We start from the raw sequence: 26,815 nt of genomic DNA on the forward strand, positions 1-26,815 counted from the left end.
TAGACTATATTTCTGTCGGTTAGATCAGCTCCTTGATGCCTCCAAGCTGCTCTGAAGAATCTCCACTGCCTCTGCAATGTAATTATACAGTTTTTGTCTATATATTTTATAGATCTAAGTTGTTTAACGCAGTACTATCCCTCACATTTTGTCCTCACAACAACGTGGTATAATATAGGTTAGGCAGAGAAAGTGTGATTGACCCAATAGAGAACTGTGTGAAGACACTGAGCTCAGCTCTCTGGATAATTTCATCCAGCAATTTAATATAGACATTAAACAACATGAAAGAAAAGGTACCACATAAACCAAGTGTAGAGCACTATTCTCTCAGCACCACCAGCTTAGACCTGCCTACATAAAACACAATGCCTCTCAGTACTGTCCCAAAAGGGCCCCCACTAATTCATATAGCTGAAAGGCTAAACATTCCAGGAGAGCCAATAACTCGGCTGGCCATGAGGGCAACCATAGCAGTTTCTATCCCAGCTGTGATTGTAAAAAATCCAGATAAAACTATAGAATTATTTGGAGCTGAGTCACTGCTGCTCTCTTGCATTTTTATCCCTAATTCAATGTACCAGATAACTAAACCTGCTTGGAGATTTCATTCAAAGTTTTATACAGCTTTGGAAATAAACCTGTTTGAAATATTCATTGTATCAATGACTTTATATTTGTATTTATATTTACCATGATAATGCATTAGGAGGTCATTAGGAAATGTATATTATTTGGCTTGTATGGTGCCTAACTGGGCTTGTATAACACCAAACTATCAATATGTATCATTTCATGTGATGGGCATCAGGTTATAATTAAAGAAAGATATCTACAGTATTGTACTGTTAATCTTCCTTCAATTAAAAAAAAATGCAGCCACCCCCCAAAGGTCATGAAATAAAATGAACAGCCCAGTTATCAGCACTCCTGATCGCAAGTCTGAGGGCAGGAAAATTAAAACTAGGGTGGAAAATGACTACCTGGGACCAATTAGGAATATGAAAATTGGAAAACTGAAGATGGCGCCATAAAAAAAGCTGGACTTCTGTTCAGCTCTTAAGCCATGCCGAGGGTCAGGAGCTTCTGCACCTGGCTGACCTGAGCAGATACGCAAATCTGCTCACCGGTCGCCCCAGGAACCGGGAACGGCATCCTGAGGGTCCTACAGATCCGTGGGGAGATAGGAAGACCGACCTCCCTGGATTAATAGCGGCGTGTGCTCAAGGTCACGATGGCGTCTTTGTCGCAAACAATTTGTGACTGCCTAGAACTATGGAAGAATTAACTAAGGCACAGCTTTTCCATTTGTTATGCAACGGAAACTCAGAGATACTGAAAGCAGTCAATAAGCTGGAAAAGGAAATTCGTGGGACTAAGGGGGAGCTTTTGGATGGAGCCCAAGGTCCGGAGAGACCAGCTGATGACGTAGCTCAGCTAACAGTAAATCAAGTGAAACTTCAATGTCTGGAAGTTAATCAACTGGAGGGAGAGAGTGCCAGAGATGTAAAAACCCAAAGTACCTTTAAAGAACCTGCGAAAACAGATTCAAGGAAGGAAAGTACCGAAAACCTGGAAGTCTATTCAGAGCAGGAAATGACTTGGATCAGCAAAATAAAAAGAGTCTATTCAAAAGCGACAGCAACTAGGAAGCTATCAGGAGATATTTCTGTGCGACCAGAGGAAGAGATCCAGATTGACAAAGGATTCAGAGCCCCCACAAAGGCGATTACAAGCAAGAATCAAGTAAGAGATTTCTTTGGCTCTGACAGAAGGACAATCAGAAATACTCTACTATGGAAAAAAATACAATTTCATTTTCTGCGACCACCTGAAAGATGAGCTGAACAATGGAGTATTCTCCTGGCTTCCTGTGGGAAAAATAGCAGTAGCAACCTTTAGGACAGGTCCAATATATGAAGGGAACTGACTTTATATCATTTAAGATAATAATAGAATATATCCTTATAATAGATTATACCCTCCTATGTATCAACAACTACTCTGTTAAGAAAGATGGTAATAACTCCTAGATCAGGATTAATATGCGATGGGAATTGAATATGTATGTTAATATGTATGCTAAAAGAGGATGACAAACCATATTTTATAGGCATTAACAAGACAACAGTAGTAATTCTTGGGTCAGGGCCAATTTATGAAGGAGACTGACCTAATATCATTTAAGATAATAACAGAATGTATTCCTATAACAGATCATACTCTCATATGTATTAACAATCACTTGGCTAAGAAAAATGGTAAAAACTTCTAGATTAGGAATAATATGTGATGGGAACTAAATATCTATGTTAAAAGAGATGGCAAACCATATCAACTGGTCGCTTTTTCTTTACAACTTCTTTGTAAATGCTTTATATAACAATAAACAATAAAATTATTATTAAAAAAAAGGAATATGAAAATTATTGCTCATAAGCATCATAAAGCAGTAAAACAAAGGGAGAGACCTAAGACTTCCACCTGTATATTCTCATGGCACCGAGAGATCCCCCCCCCAAAGTAAAAGAAGTTTAGAAAGAATTGCAATGCCCCTAGCGATACAAACTTCTATTACATTCGGAGGAAGTTTAAAGCCTTAAAAGAGCACAAAACATTGAATTTAACATACCAGAATACAGACAAAGGAGATCTGATGGTGTCATCGCTATATGTTCTCCTTTCAAGTTCAGTGTCAAAACAAGTCAAGGAACCTATTTTTCTGTAGGTCACACAAATTCAAGTCCCTTCAGCAGCTTTCCCCTTTTTCAAATTTTCATTTCTCATAAACCCGTATTCCTGACAAGGGAAATGCCATGCAGGAAGTTCTAAAGATTCCATGTATAAGAAGCACAGATTTTTGTGATTTTCTTCTTTCCTGCTTAGCTACTGAGATCTTATGAGATGGGGCTAACCTGGTCTGCCAAAGCCAAATCTATCACCAGGGTAGAGAGCTCTAAATCTCAAGTTTTCTCTCACATCCAAACATGAACTGTAATCTTGAATTTAGCGCTCTGTTCCTTAATGGTGGCATTTGGTAAGAAAATATAATTATCTGAATAAGATAATTGAAATGAAATCTGCTAGCAGACCACAATCTTTTCTAAATTCCTGCCTTTTGGCATGCTGATGGATTTATACTGTATTCATTCATTCAACTGTGGTATAATTAACAGTTGTTCAAGGAAAACAACAAAGCTAAATATGCCATCCCCTGTTTCCTCCACAACTGCCAAGCATTGTTACTGGCCACAGGGAACACAAAGTCCATGATCCCTAGGTCAATTAACCCAGAATTTCAGAGGTCCTTTGGGGAACCAAGAGAAAAGTACAAACATAACATGGGTCAGAAAATATCCAATGAACCTACATTGAGTCCGCTGATTGAAAAAAAATGGGTGTAACCTAACAATAAGAGCCTCTTGTGGCGCAGAGTGGTAAGGCAGCAGACATGCAGTCTGAAAGCATTGCCCATGAGGCTGGGAGTTCAATCCCAGCAGCCGGCTCAAGGTTGACTCAGGCTTCCATCCTTCCGAGGTTGGTAAAATGAGTACCCAGCTTGCTGGGGGGTAAACGGTAATGACTGGGGAAGGCACTGGCAAACCACCCCGTATTGAGTCTGCCATGAAAACGCTAGAGGGCGTCACCCAAAGGGTCAGACATGACCCAGTGTTTTCACAGGGGATACCATAACCTTGCATGAGCCTCTTGTGGCGCAGAGTGGTAAGGCAGCCGTCTGAAAGCTTTGCCCATGAGGCTGGGAGTTCAATCCCAGCAGCCGGCTCAAGGTTGACTCAGCCTTCCATCCTTCTGAGGTCGGTAAAATGAGTACCCAGCTTGCTGCTGGGGGGTAAAACGGTAATGACTGGGGAAGGCACTGGCAAACCACCACGTATTGAGTCTGCCATGAAAACGCTAAAGGGCGTCACCCCAAGGGTCAGACATGACTCCGTGCTTGCATAGGGGATACCTTTACCTTTACCTTACCATAACCTTTTTAACCTAACAATACATACAAATAAGATGTCATTAATAACAACTAAACACTGAATTGCTACAATATGAATGAAAAAGTGAACATAGAATTAATTGTTGAAGGCTTTCATGGCCAGAATCAACTAGCTGTAGGGTGTTTTTCAGCACAGGCCAGCACAGGCCACAACAGCCAACGATTACCGGCGTATAAGACGATTGGGCGTATAAGACGACCCCCCAACATTTCCACTCAAAATACAGTACTATGGGCCACTATGGACAGCTATGTCTATCCCAACTGAAGTGCACCCGGCGTATAAGACGACCCCCTCACTTGGAGGCATGTTTTTCAGGGGGGGAGGGAAGTAGTCTTATATGCCAGCAAATACTGTAATTGCATTTATTTAAAAAATTCTTTACTATCTCATCTCTAAAGTGTTCAAATCAGATCACCAAAATAAAAATCAGTGAAACCTATTCGACACCATAATTAAAAATAGAAAAAACTAAATCTACTTGAATTTAAAACTAAACATTAAAGAATAGCAGGTTTTTATTTATCTAATAAATAAATCTAATAAATAAATCCCCCTTCAAGGATCGCTGCCTTGTTGTGGCAAGGGGGCTTGCGTAGTTCAGTGAAGCTATGAGCTATGCCGTGCAGGGCCACCCAAGATGGACAGGTCATAGCTGAGAGCTCTGACAAAAGGTGATCCACTGGAGAAGGAAATGGCAAACCACTCCAGTATCTTTGCCATGAAAACTCTATGGACAGTTCCAAAAGGCAAAACGATATGATGCCAGAAGATGAGCCCCTCAGGTCGGAAGGTATCCAATATGCTACTGGGGATGAGCAGATGGCTAGTACGAGTAGCGCCAGAATGAATGAAGCGACTGGGCCAAAGCCGAAAGGACGCTCAGTTGTGGAAGTAACTGGTGGCGAAAAGACAGTCCGATGCTGTAAAGATTTTTATTCCATAGGAACCTGGAACGTCAGATCCATGAATCAAGGCAAGCTGGACGTGGTCAAACAAGAAATGACAAGACTGAACATCGACATTTTAGGAATCAGTGAACTAAAATGGACAGGAATGGGTGAATTTAATTCAGATGACCATCAGGTATACTACTGTGGACAAGAATCTCGCAGAAGAAATGGAGTAGCCTTCATAATCAATAAGAGAGTAGGAAAAGCAGTCTTGGGATACAATCCACAAAATGACTGAATGATCTCAGTTCGAATCCAAGGCAAACCATTCAACATCACAGTGATCCAGGTCTATGCCCCAACCACTGCTGCTGAAGAGGATGAAGTTGATCAGTTCTATGAAGCCCTACAACACCTTCTAGAAGCAACACCCAAAAATGATGTGCTTATCATCATGGGGAATTGGAATGCTAAAGTAGGAAGCCAAAAGATAACTGGGATAACAGGCAAGTTTGGCCTTGGAGTACAAAATGAAGCAGGGCACAGGCTGGTAGAATTTTGTCAAGAGAATACAATGGTCATAGCAAACACTCTTTTCCAGCAACCCAAGAGACGACTCTACACATGGACATCACCAGACGGTCAACACAGAAATCAGATTGACTATGTGCTCTGCAGCCAAAGATGGAAAAGTTCTATACAGACAATAAAAACAAGACCAGGAGCTGATTGTGGTTCAGATCATGAGCTTCTTGTTGCAAAATTTAGGCTTAAATTGAAGAAAGTAGGGAAAAGCACTAGGCCACTCAGGTATGAACTAAATCGTATCCCCGACGAATACACAGTGGAGGTGACAAATAGATTTAAGGAATTAGATCTGATAGACAGAGTGCCTGAAGAACTATGGACAGAGGTTCGCAACATTGTACGAGAGGTAGCAACTAAAACCATCCCAAAGAAAAAGAAATGCAAGAAATCAAAATGGCTGTCTGAGGAAGCTTTACAAATAGCTAAGGAGAGAAGGGAAGTGAAAGGCAAGGGAGAAAGAGAAAGATACACCCAATTGAATGCAGAATTCCAGAGAAAAGCTAGAAGAGATAAGAAAGCCTTCTTAAATGAACAGTGCAAACAAATAGCAGAAAACAATAGAATGGGGAGGACCAGAGATCTTTTCAAGAAAATTGGAGATATGAAGAGAACGTTTCATGCAAAGATGGGTATGATAAGGCACCAAAATGGTAGGGACCTCACAGAAGCAGAAGAGATTAAACAAAGGTGGCAAAATTATACAGAAGAACTATACAAGAGCGAGCTTAACATCCCTAATGACCACAATGGGGTAGTTACTGACCTGGAGCCAGACATCCTGGAATATGAAGTCAAATGGGCCTTAGGAAGTCTGAGCAACAATAAAGCTAGTGGTGGTGACAGCATTCCAGTTGAACTATTCAAAATCTTAAAGGACGATGCAGTAAAAGTGCTACACTCAATATGCCAGCAAATTTGGAAAACTCAACAATGGCCACAGGATTGGAAAAGGTCAGTTTACATTCCAATCCCAAAGAAGGGCAATGCCAAATAATGTTCAAACTACCGCACCATTGCACTGATTTCTCATGCTAGCAAAGTTATGCTCAAAATCCTACAAGCTAGGCTCCAGCAATATGTGGACCGAGAACTTCCAGAAGTACAGGCAGGATTTCGAAGAGGCAGAGGAACTAGAGATCAAATTGCCAACATATGCTGGATCATGGAGAAAGCTAGGGAGTACCAGAAGAACGTCTACTTCTGCTTCATTGACTATGCTAAAGCCTTTGATTGTGTGGAGCACAACAAATTGTGGCAAGTTCTTAAAGAGATGGGAATACCAGAGCATCTTATTTGTCTCTTGAGAAATTTATATGCAGGTCAAGAAGCAACAGTGAGAAAACATGGAATCACCGACTGGTTCAAAATTGAGAAAGGAGTTCGGCAAGGCTGTATACTGTCGCCTTGCCTATTTAACTTGTATGCAGAGCACATCATGAGAAATGCGGGATTAGAGGAGTCACAAATTGGGATCAAGATTGCAGGGAGAAATATCAACAACCTCAGATATGCAGATGATACCACTCTAATGGCAGAAAGTGAAGAGGAACTAAAGAGCCTGTTGATGCAGGTGAAGGAGGAGAGTGCAAAAGTTGGCTTGAAACTCAACATCAAGAAAACAAAGATCATGGCATCCGGCCCTCTCAATTCCTGGCAAATAGATGGGGAAGAAATGGAGATAGTGACAGATTTTATTTTCCTGGGCTCCAAGATCACTGCAGATGGGGACTGCAGCAAAGAAATTAAAAGACGCTTGCTCCTGGGGAGGAAAGCTATGGCAAATCTAGACAGCATCCTAAAAAGCAAAGACATCACCCTGCCAACAAAAATGCGTTTAGTCAAGGCTATGGTCTTCCCAGTTGCAATGTATGGCTGCGAAAGTTGGACCATAAGGAAGGCCGAGCGTCAAAGAATTGAGGCTTTTGAACTCTGGTGCTGGAGAAGACTCTTGCGAGTCCCTTGGACTGCAAGGCAAACAAACCAGTCAGTCCTAGAGGAGATCAGCCCTGACTGCTCTTTAGAAGGCCAGATCCTGAAGATGAAACTCAAATACTTTGGCCACCTCATGAGAAGGAAGGACTCCCTGGAGAAGAGCCTAATGCTGGGAGCGATCGAGGGCAAAAGAAGAAGGGGACGACAGAGAATGAGGTGGATGGATGGAGTCACTGAAGCAGTAGGTGCAAACTTAAATGGACTCCGGGGAATGATAGAGGACAGGAAGGCCTGGAGGATCATTGTCCATGGGGTCGCGATGGGTCGGACACGACTTCGCACATAACAACAACAATAAATAAATACCCCAGTTTTGTCTACCTTAAGGAGTCTCAGAGTGGCTTACAATCAAATTCCCTTCCTCTCCCCATGCCATGTGAGGAAGGTGAGGCTGAGAGAGTTTTGAGAGATCACCCAGCAGGCTTCAGGCGGAGCAGTGAAGAATCAAACCCAGTGTCCAAAATCTAGAGTTCACTGCTCTTAACCACTGTGCCACACTGGCTCTCAGTAGAAGAACTAACAACAGATCCACAGACATCTTTTGGCACACATGGAGCCCCTTCCTCAAGAAAAACAGAAAATTCCTTTTAGTTATGCATGCATAATAAGCCATTTTCATTGCTACTTGAAAATACTAATTACATGTTCATGTAAGACACTAACTGCTGTATGCTAAATTCAGTACTGGACTAAAACAGAAGCTCATAATGCCATGTTATCATTATGATTTCCCTCTTCTGAAAAGTAGACCCACCTGCTCTACTAAAATTTAACTCATTCTTTTGACCCTGTATGTATCTTTGATGTTTGCCCACAAACCCAGCTGATCTTGAGAAAAGTGCTTGCAATTGCTTTTTGGAACAGTTGCCCCTGACTATACAGACACAAAACCCAAGCAATGCATTTGATTTCATCATGGTTGTGGAAAGGATACATCTGACTGCTCAGGCACAAACAGAAAGCAGACAGAAAGCACTTCTATGCAATACACAGGTTGGTCAATTTAATGCCTCCAAAGACCATGCTGGGAATACTGCCTCTATTGCAGTAAATGAGATTATCTGAACCAGGCAATAGCTGCAATGCTCACAGAAAAGCATGATCCTGCACCTTCACCAGATGAAACAGCTAGGTAACCAGGAGCTCACCTCACACAAAATCAAGGGCATTCAAGAAAGATGTGTGATGCATGGGCATCACAAAGTTCTCAGTGAGCACAGTGTATTGTACTTGGAAATTAATGAGACCCATTGCAGTTCTCTCAAGATAAGTATACTCTGTTCCGTGAAAGGATCCGGGCTAGCCATTTGATTACTGCACTGGAAATTAGGTATACAGTGCCTATATTTGGGGGGGGGGGATACACAAGCCTGGCCAGGAGGCTCCCAACCCTTAGAGTGACCTGTAAGATCGCTTTGGCTTAAACCAGAATATTCCTTTGAAACTTTCTGAGTTTAACTAGAATATGGATAAGGCTGCAAATGAAGACTCAAATGATACCAATGAATGAAAATACATTGGTAACTATTTATAGAACCACTCATCACAAGCCATATATGCTTTGCTTTTGCTAAGGAGGCTCAATAAGATGCTGCTAGTCTCTACTGCAGAGCGAGCTTCATCTCCTACTAAAACTTCCATTGGCTCCTGACCAATCGTTTTCAATAGCTTCAAGGAAGAACAGTATTTGTCTATAGGATCCAGAATCTTTCTTCTCCTTCGCAATCCTGATGCTTTTTTAGATAAGAGTAGGTCAATGGTGGATTTTTTGTTGCTTTCCCACTGAAGTTCAGGAAGATTAATAAGCCATTAATGGTCATTAATGACTTCAAATGACTATCTGATGTTTATATTTAAAAAATGTTGTACAGGTAACTAGGAATACATTTAGTCAGAAAGCTGCTTAGGAACAATGCATAAGTTATCATTGTCATAGATATGAGGGTGAGCAGGAAGGGTTGTGCCAGTGTTTGTCTCTTGTGGCCCTTCCTTGCATAACCAGAGAATTGCTGATCGCCACTGTGGGTAGGTGAATTTTCTCCAGGCCAGACTGGATTCTGGAGATTTTTCATGTGTGAGGGACCATTTGGGCATGAAATTTGCTTCACCGTAGGTATGCAGGTAGTTGTGAGTTCCTGCATTGTGCAGGAGGTTGGACTAGATGACCCTGGAGGTCACTTCCAACTTTATGATTCTACTAGCTGCAAAGCCCATTAATAAGAACGGGTTTTGAAAGGCCCTCCCCCCCAGGTGCTCGCAGGCCGCCAGCGCCACCGCTGCCTCCCTGGGGCCCGCCAAGTGCTCTCGCCACCCCTGTAAGGCAGTAAGAGCGCTTGCCGAGCCCTAGGGAAGGGAACCTCCCCCCTCCCTACTGTTGACATGGCCGATTCCCTGGGGCCCAGCAAGTGCTCTCATCAACTCTGCGAGAGCCCTTGCTGGGCCCTAGGAAAGGGAACCTAGGGAAGGGAACCCCCCCCCCCCTTCCCTACTGTTGGTGCAGCCAATTCCCTGGGGCCTGGCAAGTGCTCTCGCCACCTCTACGAGGCAGTGAGAGCGCTTTGGAGGTCACAGGGAAGGGAATCTTCGCCCCCTGCGAGTGGGCAAGGAGGGAGGATAGGAGGTAGAGAGGGAGGGTCAATCAGGGGTGTGGCCAGGCCGCACCCTGATTGGTCCTATTCCATCTCAGACAGGGAGGACAGTCTCCACCCCCCGGCCTGTTTCACAAATATATAAGCGGAACAAGGGATAAGGATGATTCATGGCTTCCACATTGTTGTATCCCATGCTGAATATCTATATGTAGTATCTGCAATGAACAGGTAAATTATATGGTTACTTTCCATAACAGTATCATCCTTCCTCGTGCTAATGGTGCTGCGGAAGAAGTAACCACATGATGTTTTTCTATCACATGGATTCTGCCTTCAGATGTTATCAATCCAGCTGCAGAAGAATTGATTATGCCGCAATGGAAATAATGAATTCCATAACAGCCATGCATAAAAACACAGCAGATGATATATTCATTTAAGGTTACTTCACGTGCACATTTGTGAACTGGCTTTGGGAGTGGAGCTGGGAGTGGGCAGGATTTGGGAAGGAAAAGAACCTCAGTAGAATATAATGCTATAAAGTCTACCCTCCAATGAAGTAATTTTCTTCAAGGGAACTGATCCTTTTCACCTGGGGACTGGCATCTGTCAATAAATCTGATAGAAGATTGTGGCTTTTGTATTGTTTTCAACTCTCAATTGTATTTAACTTTCCTATCTATGTGACTTTTCCTATGTTTTTAATTTGTCTTTACTTTTCCCAAGTGGGCTGTTGTAAATAAGTTTCTTAAGTGATCTCTAAGTGCAATCAGAGTTTAAGGCCTTAAAGGGCAGATTTATATTAACACATGACATTACTTTACAATGAGTCAAGCCATTTACATATTTGCTTCTTTAATAGTCAGCCTTTCTCACTGAGACTCAAGGTGGCCCAGTTTGCTCTGTACTGTCTTTTTCAATACAGTCTCCTTCAATACAACAAGGCAGTGGCTTTCCACAGCCTGAAGCAGAGTCCAGTCTTTCCAACTTTGGACCTTCTAGCTGGAAATGCTGGGGACTGAAACGAGGGATTTTCTGCCTTCGAAACAGGTGCTCTAGGACTGAGCAGGGATCCTTCCAAGTAATGTATAGTTACTGTACTGCACTGCACTTTGCTGACATTTACAACTATTTATTTTATTTGTGCCTTTTTATTCATGCTGTACTCTAAAGAGACAATTTATACCTACTGCCATATATTTTCCTGGAATATTTTAAAGAGACAATTTATACCTCTCTTTATATGTTTTATGGTGTATTTTCAAAGAACATTGATATTAAAATATCTCCCAATGTTCTCTACTTTATTCTGTGGATTTTGCTATCAGCACAGCATGCAGTATGTCAATAACATAAAATGAATATGTTTGTGGCTGCCATAAAACTTCAAACCAACAAATATATATTTCCTTGCATTATTACTTCCCTTAAATCTTTGGAAGTATGTAACTTTTCTGCAACCATGATGAAATTTTAAAAAAGAATCAATGATAATAGCATTACATTGACAGTGAGGAAATGGACGTACTTATTTCCTTTGTAATGTATTAGGTTCTGGTTTTGGTGTTTGCTCTAATGTTAAAGCAATCAGATTATTGCTCAATATGCATGCAGAAAATTAAAGAAGAAAATACATCACTAGAAGCTGTAGGCATAATTGTTATTGACTGCCAGCAGGACTTCTCCTTGGATCCTTGCAGTTGTTTTTCAAGTATCAATTTATAAAAGCAGGATATGAATGCTATCACTTCTACTGGCTTGTGACAAAAGCTCTCTCATTCCACAGATGTAAGGATAGTGCCTCCTAAGTAGATTTATACCCAATCTTTAACACTTAGCTGTATAAATATTTGCGCAGAGCCCTCCTGGGTGGAGCCGGTTTGACCTCTGCTTCCAGTCCCTTGGAATGCTATGGCCCAATCAGGACTGGGCCGGCTCCCCTCGCCCCCGCCCCCCAACACACTGGCTCAGTGGTCCAGCCCCCATGACAGGTCCCCTGTGCTCGCAGGCCTCCTGCTTGCAAGGGAGCAAGAGGAAGCCAGCCAGCTGCACTCTACAGTGTCATTTTGGACTGTCAGGCTCTGCAAGAGCCCTCCTACCTGCCACCCCTTGCAAATCCGATATTTTCGATACTGGGGGGGGGGGGGTTAGAAGGGCGTAAGGCACCACTAATCTCCTGTGAGCTTGCAAGGCCTGACTTTGCAGGCCTTAATTTGGAATAGTTTTCCTAGGGCTATTTCCAAGTAAAATTTCTAGCTTCTTCATGTCATCAGTGCACACATGCCTGTCTCTAGAAGACGAGATGGTTTTCATACCCCTCATTTTACTACCTGAAGGAGTCTCAAAATGGCTTGCAATTTCCTTCCTCTCCCCACAACAGCCACCTTGGGAAGGAGGTGAGGCTAGAGAGCACTGTAAGACACTGCTCTGTGAGAACAGCTCAAACAGGACTGGCTCCATGTGGAGGAGTGAGAAATCAACTCTGGCTCTCTAGCTTAGAAGCTGTCACTTTTAAGCACTACACAGGGATGGCTTTATTCCACAAGCCAGTTATTAGAAATGAAATCTGCAACAAATTTTCAAGATTGGTTTATGTGGCTGGTCAGATAAAGTTCACAAAAACAATTTACAATAACCAGTCTGGTTGCTGAAATCTCTTTCCATTTTCCCATAGCTGAATTTTGTAATAAGGGATTATGGGAAAAGATCTGCCTTGCAGCAGGGATATTAGGTGCACCTCAATGAGGTCACAGGGACATCCCTGGAGTAAGCTCCAACTACCAAAAACAGGTACTGTACATAGCCTCTCATCCAATTTAGGAATAAGCGCCCTCCCTGCCCAGCCACTTTACCTTTTTTGTCCCTCTTGGAGCCAGTCTTTGGGGAAATTCTCATTGAGATGCACCATGTGAAATACATCCACGAAATACCCATGGCCCTCCAGGGCCCTCTCATGCTTTTTTTTTCTTTTTGCATAAGATGGGTCCCTGGTGGGTTATCTCCAGCTTCAAAACCTGTAGGAGAGTTTCCTGTAAAACCCTTCCTGCAAATTCCCCATAGTAGTCTCTGGTAGTGTCACACCTGCTCGCTAACCATAAAGGGATACCCGAAACCAGAGCCCTGTGAAGCCAGTAGGTCCCATCCCTCTGTCCCTCAGTGGTCTCAGATGAGGAAGACTCCCCCAAAGTGCTCGTCTCCCGCTGCGCCTGAGTTCATTTTGCTCCTCCTTTCTCTGTGGGCATTTTCTTACATGAAGCACACAGTTCATCCCTTCTCTCTTGAGTCACCCCTGAATTGGTTGATGGATGAACTATGCCACCCGCAGAAAACACCCGCTGAGTCCCCCCCTTGGCTACCTGTGTTGGAAACCCTACACCACTTGGTCCTAGCCAAAATGGCCTATAATCTCTGCCTCCCTGATAACCTGACATAATTGGCTCGAGTGCCTGCCAAATGAGTCCTGGCATGGCCCATGAACCCATATCTGGGCTGATCCAAGATGCCTCAACTACATCCCTCTGCTGTTGAATTGGGTGACTTCCTGCCTGCAGTGTTGCATATGGCTCTTGCTGAAAGGACGCCGGCTAAGAAGTACCCCACCACTGCATTGGCTGCTGTGGGCTTGATCTAGGTTGTGCTGTGGTGGCCCACTCCATACTCCCAACCAGCTCTGGCCCACCATGTAACTGCTAAGACTCCACCTGTTGTGGCACATGGTGTCCAAACAGGGGCCTCCATGCCTGCAAAGCCTCATGCCACCCCCCCAGCCCCCTGCAGGAACATACTGACTTGCTGTCAGATTTGAACCTGGGCATGCATTAATCAACTGCCCTTTGGCAATTGAGTGGACAACTGACCAGAGCAGGACAACTGAAGACTGGCCATATACCCCTAGATAAGTGGCTGACCATGCAATGTAACCTGTCTCCCCCCCTAAAGCTTCCATGAGAGGGGTAATGGCATTGGCCTGCTAACTGTGTGGGCCACTCAGCTGCTGCTCCTTGTACCACCTGTGGCTGATGGGGATGCTCCTGGCTAGAGGAAGCTGCGGCCATATCCTCCCCAGCTGAGGCAGCCATTCCTGCCAACCCTGCCACCCTCTGGCTTGCTCCCCTCATCCAATAAGGGTAGAAACGGTAGAAACATCAATGGGGGCCGTGGTGGTCTCTTTCTCTCCTGCCCTGGGGCCTTCCCTTCACTGCTCCCCCCGCTAATGTCCCCAGTGCTGGTGCCATGTACGTAGATGTCCTTTTGCAGGAGCTCCCCCCCCTGCCCCTCTTCCCTTTTGGAGGGCCATTGCTCAAAGCCACCATTTGCCAATCAGTTTCACTGGATGACTTTTTTGGGGGTGGGGATAAGCACATTTAAGATAGTAGGATTGCTAAAGCTTCTGTATTTTGACAGATTGAGACAAAAGTTCTAATGTTTGAAAGGATCAATCCACCAACTGAATGGCCATCACGGAGATCTTCCCTTCTTTTCTCAGGATCGAACTGTGGAATAGACAAGAGTTAGAAAAATAAGTGAATATGGCCTGTCCTTTAATAAATTTAGACTCTGACTCTTCCCGCTTCCTCAGATTGAGTCCTAATGTATTAAAGGACAGGCCATATTCACTTATTCTTCTAGCCCTTGTCCACTCTGCAGTGCAATCCTAAGCAGGTATAAACTCAATAACTTGGAGTGGACTTTAAAGGGTGTAATTCTGCTTAGGACTGCACTGTACACGAGAGAAAGCAAGTCCTGCAATTGCATCTTATAATGCTGATTTAAGTAACACTAGTAGATAGAGAACATGGCTTGGATATATAGGATTTTGATAGGTAAAACAGTTTTTCTGAACTCTTTTAAAGAGATGCATTGTCTTCCTGTGCTACCACAGTTTTGAGAAAACAACATTTAAAATGTGAACCATCTACGCCTATGCATCACTCACTTGGCTTGCTTTCCTTGTTTTAGTTATTTAATGTCATGTTCATTTCAATCTCTCACTCACTCAGCCTCCTGGAGCCCATTTTGTTATTTCTTATGATGTCAATTTAAAACAAATTCAGTATTTAACTGTAGTTTGGGTTGCCTGGGACTCCCAGTATAACTGGAAAATTTGTGTAGCTGTTCTAAGAAGGATAATGATATTTCTTCATATTTTACAGTCACAGTTGTTGTTCTATAATCTATTTTAATGTGTTCTGCTACGGCCACAACCCATAACTCAGACTTAAATAAGTTTCTAACTAGAAATGTCTCTGCACAATGCCATGCAAATGCCAAGCATGAAATATTATATATATACTAAAAATACGTTTTGTATAAATTCAGCATTTCCTTGAAGCCTAGATGTAAAATGTAAAGAAGTAATGACTTTCTATTGAGTAAAATATCCTCTCACTGGTATAATGAAATTGTTGTTAGGGCAAGGTTTTTTTCAGATACAGAAATACTGTGAACTTTATAGAGCATATATATCTAAAGATGAACAACAATATTTATTATTATTGAAATTATTTTTAAATGATATGCCACCAGTTAGTTTAATGGTTTTTAAGGCAGTTTCCTGATAAAATCCACAGAAAAGACAATAAAATAGTTATTGACAAGGCAGTATTAATATACCAAACAAGTTTAAAAGATTAATAATTCAAAGCAGCACACAATACACAACCATACTAAAGAAAAAAAGTTTGTTCAGAAGCCAAAAACTAAGAAAACTGGACAAAGTAAACAATTGTGGAGAAAGAACCCCAGACAAAATACTATCATAGAAAAGTTCTTGTCTCAGGTGATTTTCCAAGTTATCACTGAATATAGATGCAAGTACAGGTCTCCAGAGAAGCACTAATTCTGTGAACTTAGCCAGATTGTGAGTCGGTGGGCAGAAGGGACTGTGTCAGTGCTTGGCTCTTGTGGCCCCTTCTTGCATGTCCAAGGAAATGCCAATTGCCACTGTGAGATTAGGAGGCAAATTTCTTCCAGACCAGACTGGCCAGTGACTCTGGTGGTGGTGATGGGGCTTCATCTGTGCATGGAATTGGGGCCACTGTGAGTGGGCAGGTAGTTATGAATTTTCTGCATTCTGCAGGGGGTTGAACTAGATGATCCTGTTGATCCCTTCCAACTCAATGATTCTCCTATGAGGGAGATTCACCTGGCTTTGTCCAGGGTCTTTGTGGTCCTGGCCCCGACTTGGTGGAATTAGCTCCCGGGAGATCTGGGGGCCCTAACAGAGCTTTCACAGTTCTGCAGGGTCTGTAAAACAGAGCTTATCCACCAGGTCCTTGGTTGAGGCCAAGGCAAGTTAGATCTTGGCCCCTCCATGAAGCCAGGTCATCAGGATCCCTGTAGGCCCTGAGGCGCCAGTCCAAAGCCTGTGGACTGGATACTGTTGTGACCATGGATGGGTAAATTGGTTATTTTCAAGGATCGTAAGGGGATTTTATCTGGATTGTTACCCGCCACAAGCCACTGTGTGGAAGTGGCGGGCTATCAATGAAATGAATTAATGAATGAATAAATACAATTTCCAAAAGACTCATGTGGAAGCAAGTAGGTCTTTAACTTCTTTGGTTACAAATAATTTAGGACTTTGTATATCACTATGAGCATTTTGAATTCTGTTTGGAATTAAACAGGCAACCAGTGTAGCTTTTTTATTATTGATAAGCTGTGGTCTCCATACAGTACTCATTGACATCACCACCAATGCACTTTGCACCAACTGAAACTTCTCAATTAGCACCGCCAAGCCCCAGTTGAGGTAGGGGATATCCCACCTCCTTATTCCACTACCCACTGTAGATCTGAGTACCAGTAGAAGAACTTTAAAAAGGAACAACAAACATTCTTACCAGAAGTGACACAGGGTAGTTCAGAATCATTGGAAACTTTATGGTTTGTCAAATATGGGGATTCCTGGAAAATTCTATGGTTTTACCATAAAATTTCCAGTGGCTCCTAGAGCTATCCTTTGACACTTCTAGGGTAGCTGTAGGAATTGCCAGAAATGCTAGAGGTTTACCACAGAATTTCTGCTGATGCTTAGAGCTATTCTTGTCACTTTTTTGCCAGAATAGCACCAGTCATGACTCACTTCTTTGGGAGAAGAGGAATCTGGCTCCATGACACACTCAGAACTTTTCCTCACCTCACCAGGAATTTGCTCTGCCTTACTACTCATTTTGGGGCAGGGCAAATTCCCAGTTCCAGATGATGTCGTGGCCAGGGCAGGCCCATCCAAGGCCTGGCTGAACTCAGGCCTTCATTTGCTCTGGGGCAATGGAATGTGGATATATCCGCGTTTCCTTTTGTGCCCTGGGTGCTGACAGGGCTGTGGTGAAGCGTTATCCTGGCCTGGATCCTCCCTACCCGGGTGAGAATCTGCTTGCAGTCCCTGGCCCCAGAGAAGCATGCCTGGTCTCAATCCAGACCAGGGCTTTTTCGGTCCTGGCCCCGACTTGATGGAATGAGCTACCAGAGCTGACTCAGTTTTCAATTATTTTTACTTTTTTATGTGTACTAAATAGTCTAAATGTGTACTAACAGCGACAAAATCATAACTACACACATTCAGAAATACCACATTCTTAGTGGTGTGTACAAGTCCTTCCATTAATATTGGTATTAAGTGTGACATTGCTCAGTCCTGTTATCTGACATCATTAACCCCAACCTATAATATCATTAGATTCCTAGATTGTGCTCCATGAGGCTCAGGGTTTGAGATGCTGCAGACTACAATGCTACTTTCTGCACATTTCTATTCCGTTGGGTGTCATAATTGTTAATACTTAAAACATAATCAGTATCATGAAGATGGTAAATGATTTTGAAACACTATAGCCCCCAGTGCTATCGTTGTTGCTGTCATTAAACGATGTAACATTCAAAACGTTATTTTATAAGGCAAATTGACAGCCCCCCAAAAGTGTGGTCCTTCAACATGCATTATCCACATGATTTGAAACTGTTTGAATCTGAGATTACTGGACTCTCAGAGCAGGCCAAGGGCTGCGCCAAAGCCTTTCCCACCCCACCCCCCCGCCCTGCGGCGACTTCCCTGCTTTGGCGCGGCCCTTCGATTGGCCCCTCTGTCGTCCGGGCAGGGCCAAGGGACCAATCGGAAGGCGCACACAGCCCCTTGGCCCCGAACTAACACCTCCTAATTGGCCCCTCCGCTTGTCAGTCGGGGAGGCAAGGGGCCAATCCGGGATTTCGATCCCGGACTCGGCCCACCCCAACCCCCCTTACTGTTTTATGTATACCACGGAACCCACGGTTTACAGATTACATATGTTTTAGATCATAGCACTTACATAGATGGGGGGACTTATAGCCACATTATTCATGTGGACGCTGAAGTAACACTGTTCCTCCCTGCCTCACAAAAGCAAAAATTCAGATAATCACATAAAAAGCACACCCAATATGAAAACTAGACCACACGTTTAAAGTTCCAGATATAAGAGATTCTTTCCTGTCATGAAGACACATGAAACTGCCTTCTACTGAGCAAGACCATTGGTCTCTTGAGATCAGTATTCTCTTCTATTCTTTTGCATCACCCAATGCCTGATCTGCATGCAGAGCAGATCCTCTACCACTGAGCCATGACTCTCCTCATTATATACACCCTTTAAACATGCAGTGGGGCACATAAGGTGCTCTTCACCTCTCGGAGCATGAAATTCAAACTAGTACTATGTCACAAATTGGAAGTTTAAACAATTCCTCAGACCGGAAAATATTTTTGAGTATAAATCTTCCATTTTGAGATACTTATTTAAATCTTTGGCTGATTTGGCCCTTTGGCCTGTTTGCATAGACTTCATTGATCACACAGCAATCTTATCAGTTTAGGACTGCGAGGCTGGTGGTGCAACGAATTACATGCACCGGCCAACCCTGTGTATGTTTATATCGCATTGAGTTCAGTGGGCTTACTCCCAAATGAACATTCAGCAGCTTCAGCCTTAGTCACTGGAATGGCCATCCTGAAATTTACCTATTCATTGCCGCCAGATCATGCTACTGTTGTAACCTTAATTTGTTATACTCCGTACTTAATAAGCAATATGATACAAACAAATCAAATGGTATTTCAGTCATACCTACTGAGCCCTTCTCAAATGTCATGACATTTTTAAAAAGTCATATTGCATTTTCTGAACATTAATAAGTTTATTATATGTGCACCCATTCTTAAAAGTTTCTCTAAAATGTTAGGCTGAAGAGAAAAAAAGATTAAGGAGCTACCTCATGCTTACAGTCACATCACTGCCAGTTGTAACAGTGTTGGAACTGGCTTGCCAAGGCCTCAGACAACCATTTTTCCTGCTCCTTGGATGTCTTTACTGGAGGGCTAGTGCTTCATGCATAGTACATTCTACCATCTTTGAATGTTCAACTTTTTGACCACATTAATCTAAGCTCAGGATTCTGTAAATTTCACCACGAATGTGCTTGTCTGTCAGACTTAATGATCAAAAGCCAGCTGATCACTTCATTGTTTGTGTCATGCCAAGCACCTGTGTACCCAGTTTGCACTGGGTTTTTCCAATGCACAGAGATGCTGATTTAATCTGATCGGTGGCCATTGCCAAGGACTACTTAAACCAGTGGTGCTCACGTTCACAACTCTCATCAACCCCCCCAAAAACCCACATTAATTTCTAACTTAGGCATGAGTCCTGCACCTCAGGAAGCCCCATGGCTTCTCTGTTTCTTCTGGCAATGGCTGTTTCAAAGTGGGAGTAACCTGTCAATACAAGACCCACTTTGGAAAGGGCCTTGCCTGCTTTCCTGAAGCATGGGCCAGGTGCAATATTGAGGAACAGTGCTCAGAGGAGCCTCAGGTGGCATACCCACATTAGACAAATTGTCGGGAACAGTTTGTATAGCTGACAAAAAGAAATAAAACTTTCTCTAGAATGTATGTCTTCAGATTGAAGATGGGTAAAGTTGTGTTTGACTACTCCCCCATGGGAAGAAAATGTCCCTGCATACAGAACACATAGAGAAAAATAGAGTGCTATTTTTCTCCCTGCTATGCAATTTATCCCCTGAGCCTCAGGGGAGGGTAGTATATAAATATAAATTTATTTATTTATTTATCGATGTATAGAGGAGAAAGCTTTTCATACGGAGTTCATGTTACCATTCATCTGCAATCTAACGAGACAGTCCAGAGAAAGTGTTGCTGTTTATTTATCTGATGAAAGCACAAACTGGCCCAGAGTATGGAGCAACTGACAGATCACTCCGGCTGCAAGAAAGACAAAGGTACAAAGATCAGCTACAACATATATACATTACCCCACCCTTAAAAAAAAAAAACCTCTATCACTTTCCACAAAAATAGAAATAATATAAGATAGCTCTAGGAATCACTTGAAACTGTATGGTTTTCTAAGATGACTTATGTCACTTCCTTTTTAAAACTGGAAGTAACATGACTGTGCAGCTGGTATTGTGTCCCCCCCCCCCCCAACATCCCATCTATAACCTAGTTGCCAGACACTGGCAGCTTTCTCTTTTCTTTTAAGGACAGAGGCTCAATGGTTTCAACAGCTGCCTAACAGACAGGCATCCAGGTAAAGCCTTGAACACACAGGTAACAGGATGAATATGCAGAGATAGAGAAAGCTTCATCCATTTGTGGCCTTTGGCAGCTGGTAAAGCCACAGAACCACTTCCATCAAAAAGATGGCAACCACCAGTGAGAACCTGAAGAATGAAGGGAACAGTCCACATCTCCCTCTTTATTGTGTTTATAGTTGCTGAAATGCAAGAGGCCTGCCATGTGTTAGATGATCAATCTGCGTAGGTTTTACTAAAACAGAAAGTGTTGTTTAGTCATATATTTACTAGTTCCAGGAAAGAGGGCTGACAGCAGGAGTGCTGAGAAAGTGGGAGAAACTCAGGCAGGGAATAGGATATATATTGTAGTGGCTACCTCATTCCAAATCTATTGATTCCTCCTATCTTGCAGTCTTGCCACTATTCATGTTCTTGTCTCATTCCATGCTAATATTTTAAAATCACCATACTCTGTGTTTCCATGAAGGCAGACCGTTATTCTGGCATGATCTTACCTAGGCAGGGAGAAATATATCTCATCCTTAGCCTATTGCTATGCACATAGCTAGCCATCTGTTCCACATAATATATTTCTGGTAAGGGCTTGGAGGAGGATCGTGTCTCATGGTTTAACACCCACTCAGGCCAGCTGTCCTGCCCCCGAGTGCCTCCTTCTCCAGCCGGCTTGCCTGTCTGTCCAGCAGCCTTCCGGTCCCCACCCGACCACCTTCTCCTCCTTCCACTTCCCTATGAGGCTTGGAGGCTGCAGATCCCTGCTGCATGAGAGCTGTCCCTGCCAGTGAGTTCCATAACAGCTGTCTGTAGCCTTTCCAGATCCTGGGGGGAGAGAGAGGCTGTCTGCAGAATTCCTTCACCCCACACCACCCTAACCCAATCTAGCACCCGTTGTATTCCTGCATGCAATGGCCTTGTCCCCTAGTAAGAATATAAGGTCCTTCTGGATCAAACTAGTGATCCATCTAGTTCTGTCTGAATGGTTTGACCACTTTTGTTCAAACAGGGAGTTTGAAGACAAATCAGAAGCAAGTGATGAATGCCTTGAATCTTTGACTGGGGAAATACCTGGGTTGTCCCTCCCCAAGGTTTGCAGCCAGTGCCATCCACAAGCACAGATACCCTCCACAATTTACAGCCAGAGCCAATATTTTCCCCAGAATAACAACTCAACCCTGGGGAGTAAGATATCATCCACCCACTGCTATGGCATCGGAAGAAGAGTAAAACAAAAGCACAGGAAAAACCAGCTATAAGTGACCATAGCTGGGGAAGCTGATAGCTCCTTTCAACAAGAAATACTTGGTTGGGGAAGGGTTGCTACAGTTCCATAAATACCAAGCAGTTCCCACCAGTCCCTTGCTGGCAATAATATTCATACCAGCTTCCTGCTGTGACTCCCAAGACCAGCCTAGCTTCTTGCCTCCACATGCTTTGATCTCTGTTCTGGACCTGACCACGCCTCTTGGACTAGGCCTTGTATCTTGGCTCTTTGTGCAGTGACCTATGTTCTGAACCTGATTTCTAACAACACGGCAAAGATGCCAAGGCCTTCCTCTGATGTTGACTCCTAGCACTGGCATTCAGAGTTCTACTACCTCAGAATTTTGCCTCTGGTAAACATAAGATACATTAGATGCCCCAATGAGGACCAATGTAGCATCATAATTAGAATTTCATATTAGAACCTAAGAGACTCAGACTCAGGCATAAGATCAGCTGAGTGACTTTGTGTGAGTTACTTTCTCTCAGTCTAACCTACTTCACATGACTGTTGTGATAACATGGAGGAGGAAAAAACCATGGGCCACTCTGCACCCGATTTTGCATGATGTCGAAAACATCCAGTGTTACATCCGCAAACTGGCTGCTACATCCTCCATTTTAAAGCGCTTGCAGGGGAATCCACAAAACTGGATTACCCCTGCCATGTAGCATTAGCAGAATGAGAGCAGCCATCAAGACACTCGCAAAAGACACGTATGTTAACAAAGTGGTTGAAGTAGCGAGATTTCTAGCTCCAGTGCCCATCCTTGAGCCCACCTCCCTCTCTCATAACCTGGAGCGGGGCTTTCTATTTTTTTTTTTTAAATAACACTTCCTGGAGCAATAAATAGACATACAATCGCCCAGGCAGAGCACAAAATAAACGTTTTCCCACCAGTTTGCCCATAAAGCATGCCTCTTCCCCACACACAAAAAAAACAAAAAACCAAATGCCCCCCTCCAACTTTTTAACAAAGCTTCAAGGCTCCAGATTGCGAGAGAGCTTGCAATAAAAGGAGCCCTATGCATCTATGAATAGATGCATAGGGCTCCTTTTACGAATAGATGCATATGCGTTTAAATGCAGAAGTCATTTTTATTTTTAAAAATTAACTCGCAGTTCCTTTAAAAGAGGGAGAAAGATGATTGGCTGCCTGTTTTGATTGACAGGGGGAAGAGAGGATCGTGTATAGCACGTTTCCCTCTTTCACCATTTCAAACAGCCGTGCAAAATGCCAGGAATCACGAAATGGCAGCAGAGGAGCCAGCAGGTGTGGAATTCTAGGAGGCACGGTTTTCTTTAGCATTACGCCATTGTGCTGGCGTAAGGTTTTCTTTTCTGTGTGGAATGTCCCCAGTTATGCTACTATTGTGATAACATGGAAAGGGTAGGGAACATGTTACTGGAATGGAGTGTATTTATTGTGAATAAAAATCAGATTCTGTTTTTTTTACGAAGTTAAATTCTACAGTGATATGTTCTTCCACCATGCATGAAAGAGGTTACAAGTAAAATGGATTCAAAGCATAACTAGTTTGCACTCAGTGCTCCTGAGTTCATGCTCTAGGAGAGGATATATACATTAGAATCACTCAACATCAAATCTTTTTACTCTGTGTCTATTAGCCTGGAAAAACTTGGCCCTTCGATAATTTTGAACTCATGATCATGAATGTGTAAGAGGATCCTCATAGCATTCATAAGCAGACTGTCAAACTCAAGACTCCCACCCATAATCACACCCATTATTAAAATGGGATGTGGTAGTTAATAAGGTTAAAAGCCTGGATCCAGTTCTTATAACAACTGCATGTCAGGCAAGCACTGAACAGTGCTTTACAGATGCAATGATAAGGAAAGCTTCACATCCCAAATTGTCACCAGTTATTAAAGACAAAAATGAGTAACTGATATTAAAGAGCCCCCTCCCTTCCATAAATAGAGATGTGAGGGGCTGCAGGGAAAAGGGAAAAATTCTTAGGCCTCCTTTCCAATAGAAGATTTGAGTCAACTGAAAAGAAACATTTATGAAATATTTTCTATTTCAGAATGAGTAAAATGCGGTGTTTTTTTACAATCAAAATATATAGCAGAATGGGAAATTTGCAGTAGTATTAAAAAAAAACCAAACATGAATTATTTTCTCCTTTTGAGTTAGACAAACCTTGTCCTTCGAGACATTTCCTCCTTTGAATTGTTCAGCATGAAAAAGTCTGGGATTTTCTCAATTTTTCCAATGAAGTTAAATGTAAATTATTCTGGTAACAAATAATATGCTATAATGTTTAATGATAACATATTATTGTTATAAAATTTAACTTAATATCTAAACATACTGGTAGTTCTATTTATTGGGCTCTAAAACAGAGTTTACGTCCCAATAGTAATCCACTTTCTTTTGTTTAAGACAAAAGGATTCTTGTGATAGGCAGACTGAGCAGGCACTTCAAAAAAATTTTTGAAGCAGTCTCTACAGCCCTTAAAGCCTCTTTGGCTACTTTCATTTTTGGGCCGGTTTTATCTGGGATTTATCTGATAGTGCTATTCCTAAGGAATTAAAGGGTAGTTACAAAATTTTCTGCTTTCGTCTTTTACTTTTTCTTACCTCTCAAACAAAAATTAAAGACACATGCTATGGTAGCATAGATTAAATGTACCCTTGCAATTTTTCTTATGGAAAATCGAGACATTTTTACTTTTAATTCCATAAATAAACCAAGTAGTACAATTTTATATATGGTCTAAATTACAGATGATACATTTCTTGTACAGAAGTATTGTACATAGCCCCATCCTCCCCTTCCTCACCACCCATGCGAGGGGACATTTTTTTCCTCTCTGGTTGCAGTTTCTGGAAATTTTTCATCTGTAGTCAACACAAGCCTGAACCTAAATGCCATAAACCTGAACAGGCCACAAAGCTGTGGCTATACGTCCATAAAGTTCAAGGGACACAGCTTTACAAGCCGTGGAAATAATGCCGAAAAACACACCTATTGATTTTCAACCTGTGTAACATGTCACTGCTAAAACAGAACCCGGAGCCCTGCAAAAGATAACAATCCTAATTAAGTTGATTAGACCAAACTGAGTTCAGCATGTGGTAAAACAGACACATTACTCATGCTTTCCGTTTCCATCTCTTTAAAGAGGTAAGGTCCTTAAAGAACATGTAGAGTGAAAACCTATAATTAGTGGCTGGCTTCCAGGGGGGGGCGGGGGTCCGGGGATTTCCCAGAATTATAAATGTTCTCCAAGGCAATAGAGTTTAATTTGCCTAGAGAAAATAGCTACTTTCCGGGAGACCCCCAATGTGCTGATGCCACCCAGAAGTAACACTAGCATGTCGGAGATATCGGGGCAACTCTCTGATTTTGGGGCAAAATTCTATGATAGTCATATATAACAGAGTTTTGCCCACAAACCAGTGTCATCCCTCCATGACCTTGATGTGCCGATATCACTTCTGGGTAATGTCATCACATCTGAGATGTTCTTCTGGGTTTGGTGATTTGTGTGTGTGTGGGGGGGGGGGTTAGGGGGCAATCTGTGTCTGAAAAGTGGGAGACCCCCACCCAGACCAATAGATCCGGCAACTTTATGTGAGATCAGATGGAAGTCAACATGATCGTGAGACAATCTAGGAATCCACAAGAATGGATCTTCCTTGACCTGCAACAAGATGACCATGCTGAGAGTAGGCATAACAAAAACAAGGGAAGTAATGCCTTTGTACTGGCTGGAAATATTGAGTTGAGATGGGGAAGTAGATATAACAAACAGTACAAAAGAGAAAGCTACCTGCATTTTTGTCAGTATTTATGGCATGTAAAATATGTCCCAATTAAATGCAAGGCACAGGCTTCACACGTGTGAGTACAGCCAAGGTTGCTCTATTCTGTACAAGTTCAGGCTAAGAGCACTGAAACCTTCATTAAGAGCAGCTTTTCTCATCACTGCAACATTGAAATGCCAGGAGCAATGCCCTGGAGCTATTATTCTTGTAGTTCTAAAGAGAAGAGCAGCCCCATCTCAGATGGAAAATAGAAGTTGCAGCTTTTGTTTTAAGAACTCTATTGGATCCAACCAAAGGTTCATACTGTCTGGCATCCTGATTTCAGCAGTGACTGCTCAGGTGATTCCAAGAACACCTGCAAGCCACGCATGATGCTATTTGCCTGCTCCCATTGCTATCATGATTAATAGCAACTGACAGATCTCTCTCCTTTTCTTTCATCCAATAAAAGCTCTATGATTAGGGGTGTTCAATCCCCTCCATTATTATTTGTTTTGGGTCTACTGAACCCACAGAAAATTGGGATTCCCCCCAAAACAACAGATCCCAGAGCTATCTGATCCTGCCTTTCTGCTGTTTTTGGATCTACCTGTAATTTCAAAATATATCCATGATTTTGTTTTGTTTCCCTAGAAACCCCAGATACATTCAGGAAGCAAAAATATACCAGAAACATACTGATAGGGTATGGGGGGTGGTGGATATATTTTCTGCTAGGATAGACCCAAATCCATACCAATCTTTAACCATTAGTGGCTCTAAGATTTTGGCAGAGCAGCTATGGGAGGAGCGGTGTCCAGGACACATCCGCGTGTCCAGACACCACTTCCAGCTGTACAGACCAATCCAGGCGTGCCCAGCAAAGCTGGGCCGGCCATGAGGTACACTCGCAGCCTCGCAGTCAAACACTCCCTGGCTGCAGAGGAGAGTAGTCCTGTGGCACCCTAACCAGCCCGCTGCTCCGGCCACCTGCCAGCCCAGCTGGCTGCTGGGAATGTCACCTACACCACATTTAAATAAATAAATATAAAATATACATTTAAAGTGTATATTTTAAAATCTATTTAAGTCTGTAACCATCATCATCTCTT

At 42.8% G+C, this 26,815-nt stretch overlaps 1 protein-coding gene across 7 annotated transcripts in view; it reads right to left on the minus strand.

The window, feature by feature from the left end:
- The window catches only part of GABRA6 (gamma-aminobutyric acid type A receptor subunit alpha6), a 61,163-nt gene that overhangs the window by 15,138 nt on the left and 19,210 nt on the right, over positions 1 to 26,815 (minus strand). Inside the window, exon 9 of one of the 7 annotated variants that reach the window (XM_077327208.1) lies at positions 15,585 to 20,332. The exons of the other annotated variants lie outside the window; for them this stretch is intronic. Within the exon in view, the coding sequence (XP_077183323.1) occupies positions 20,324 to 20,332 (9 nt within the window). The 3' untranslated portion in view covers positions 15,585 to 20,323. Of the gene's footprint in view, positions 1 to 15,584; positions 20,333 to 26,815 lie in introns of those variants that run through there. 7 annotated transcript variants of the gene reach the window in all.

Source organism: Paroedura picta, chromosome 3 (genome assembly GCF_049243985.1).
Source record: "Paroedura picta isolate Pp20150507F chromosome 3, Ppicta_v3.0, whole genome shotgun sequence".
In the NCBI taxonomy this organism is placed as follows: Eukaryota; Metazoa; Chordata; class Lepidosauria; order Squamata; family Gekkonidae; genus Paroedura; species Paroedura picta.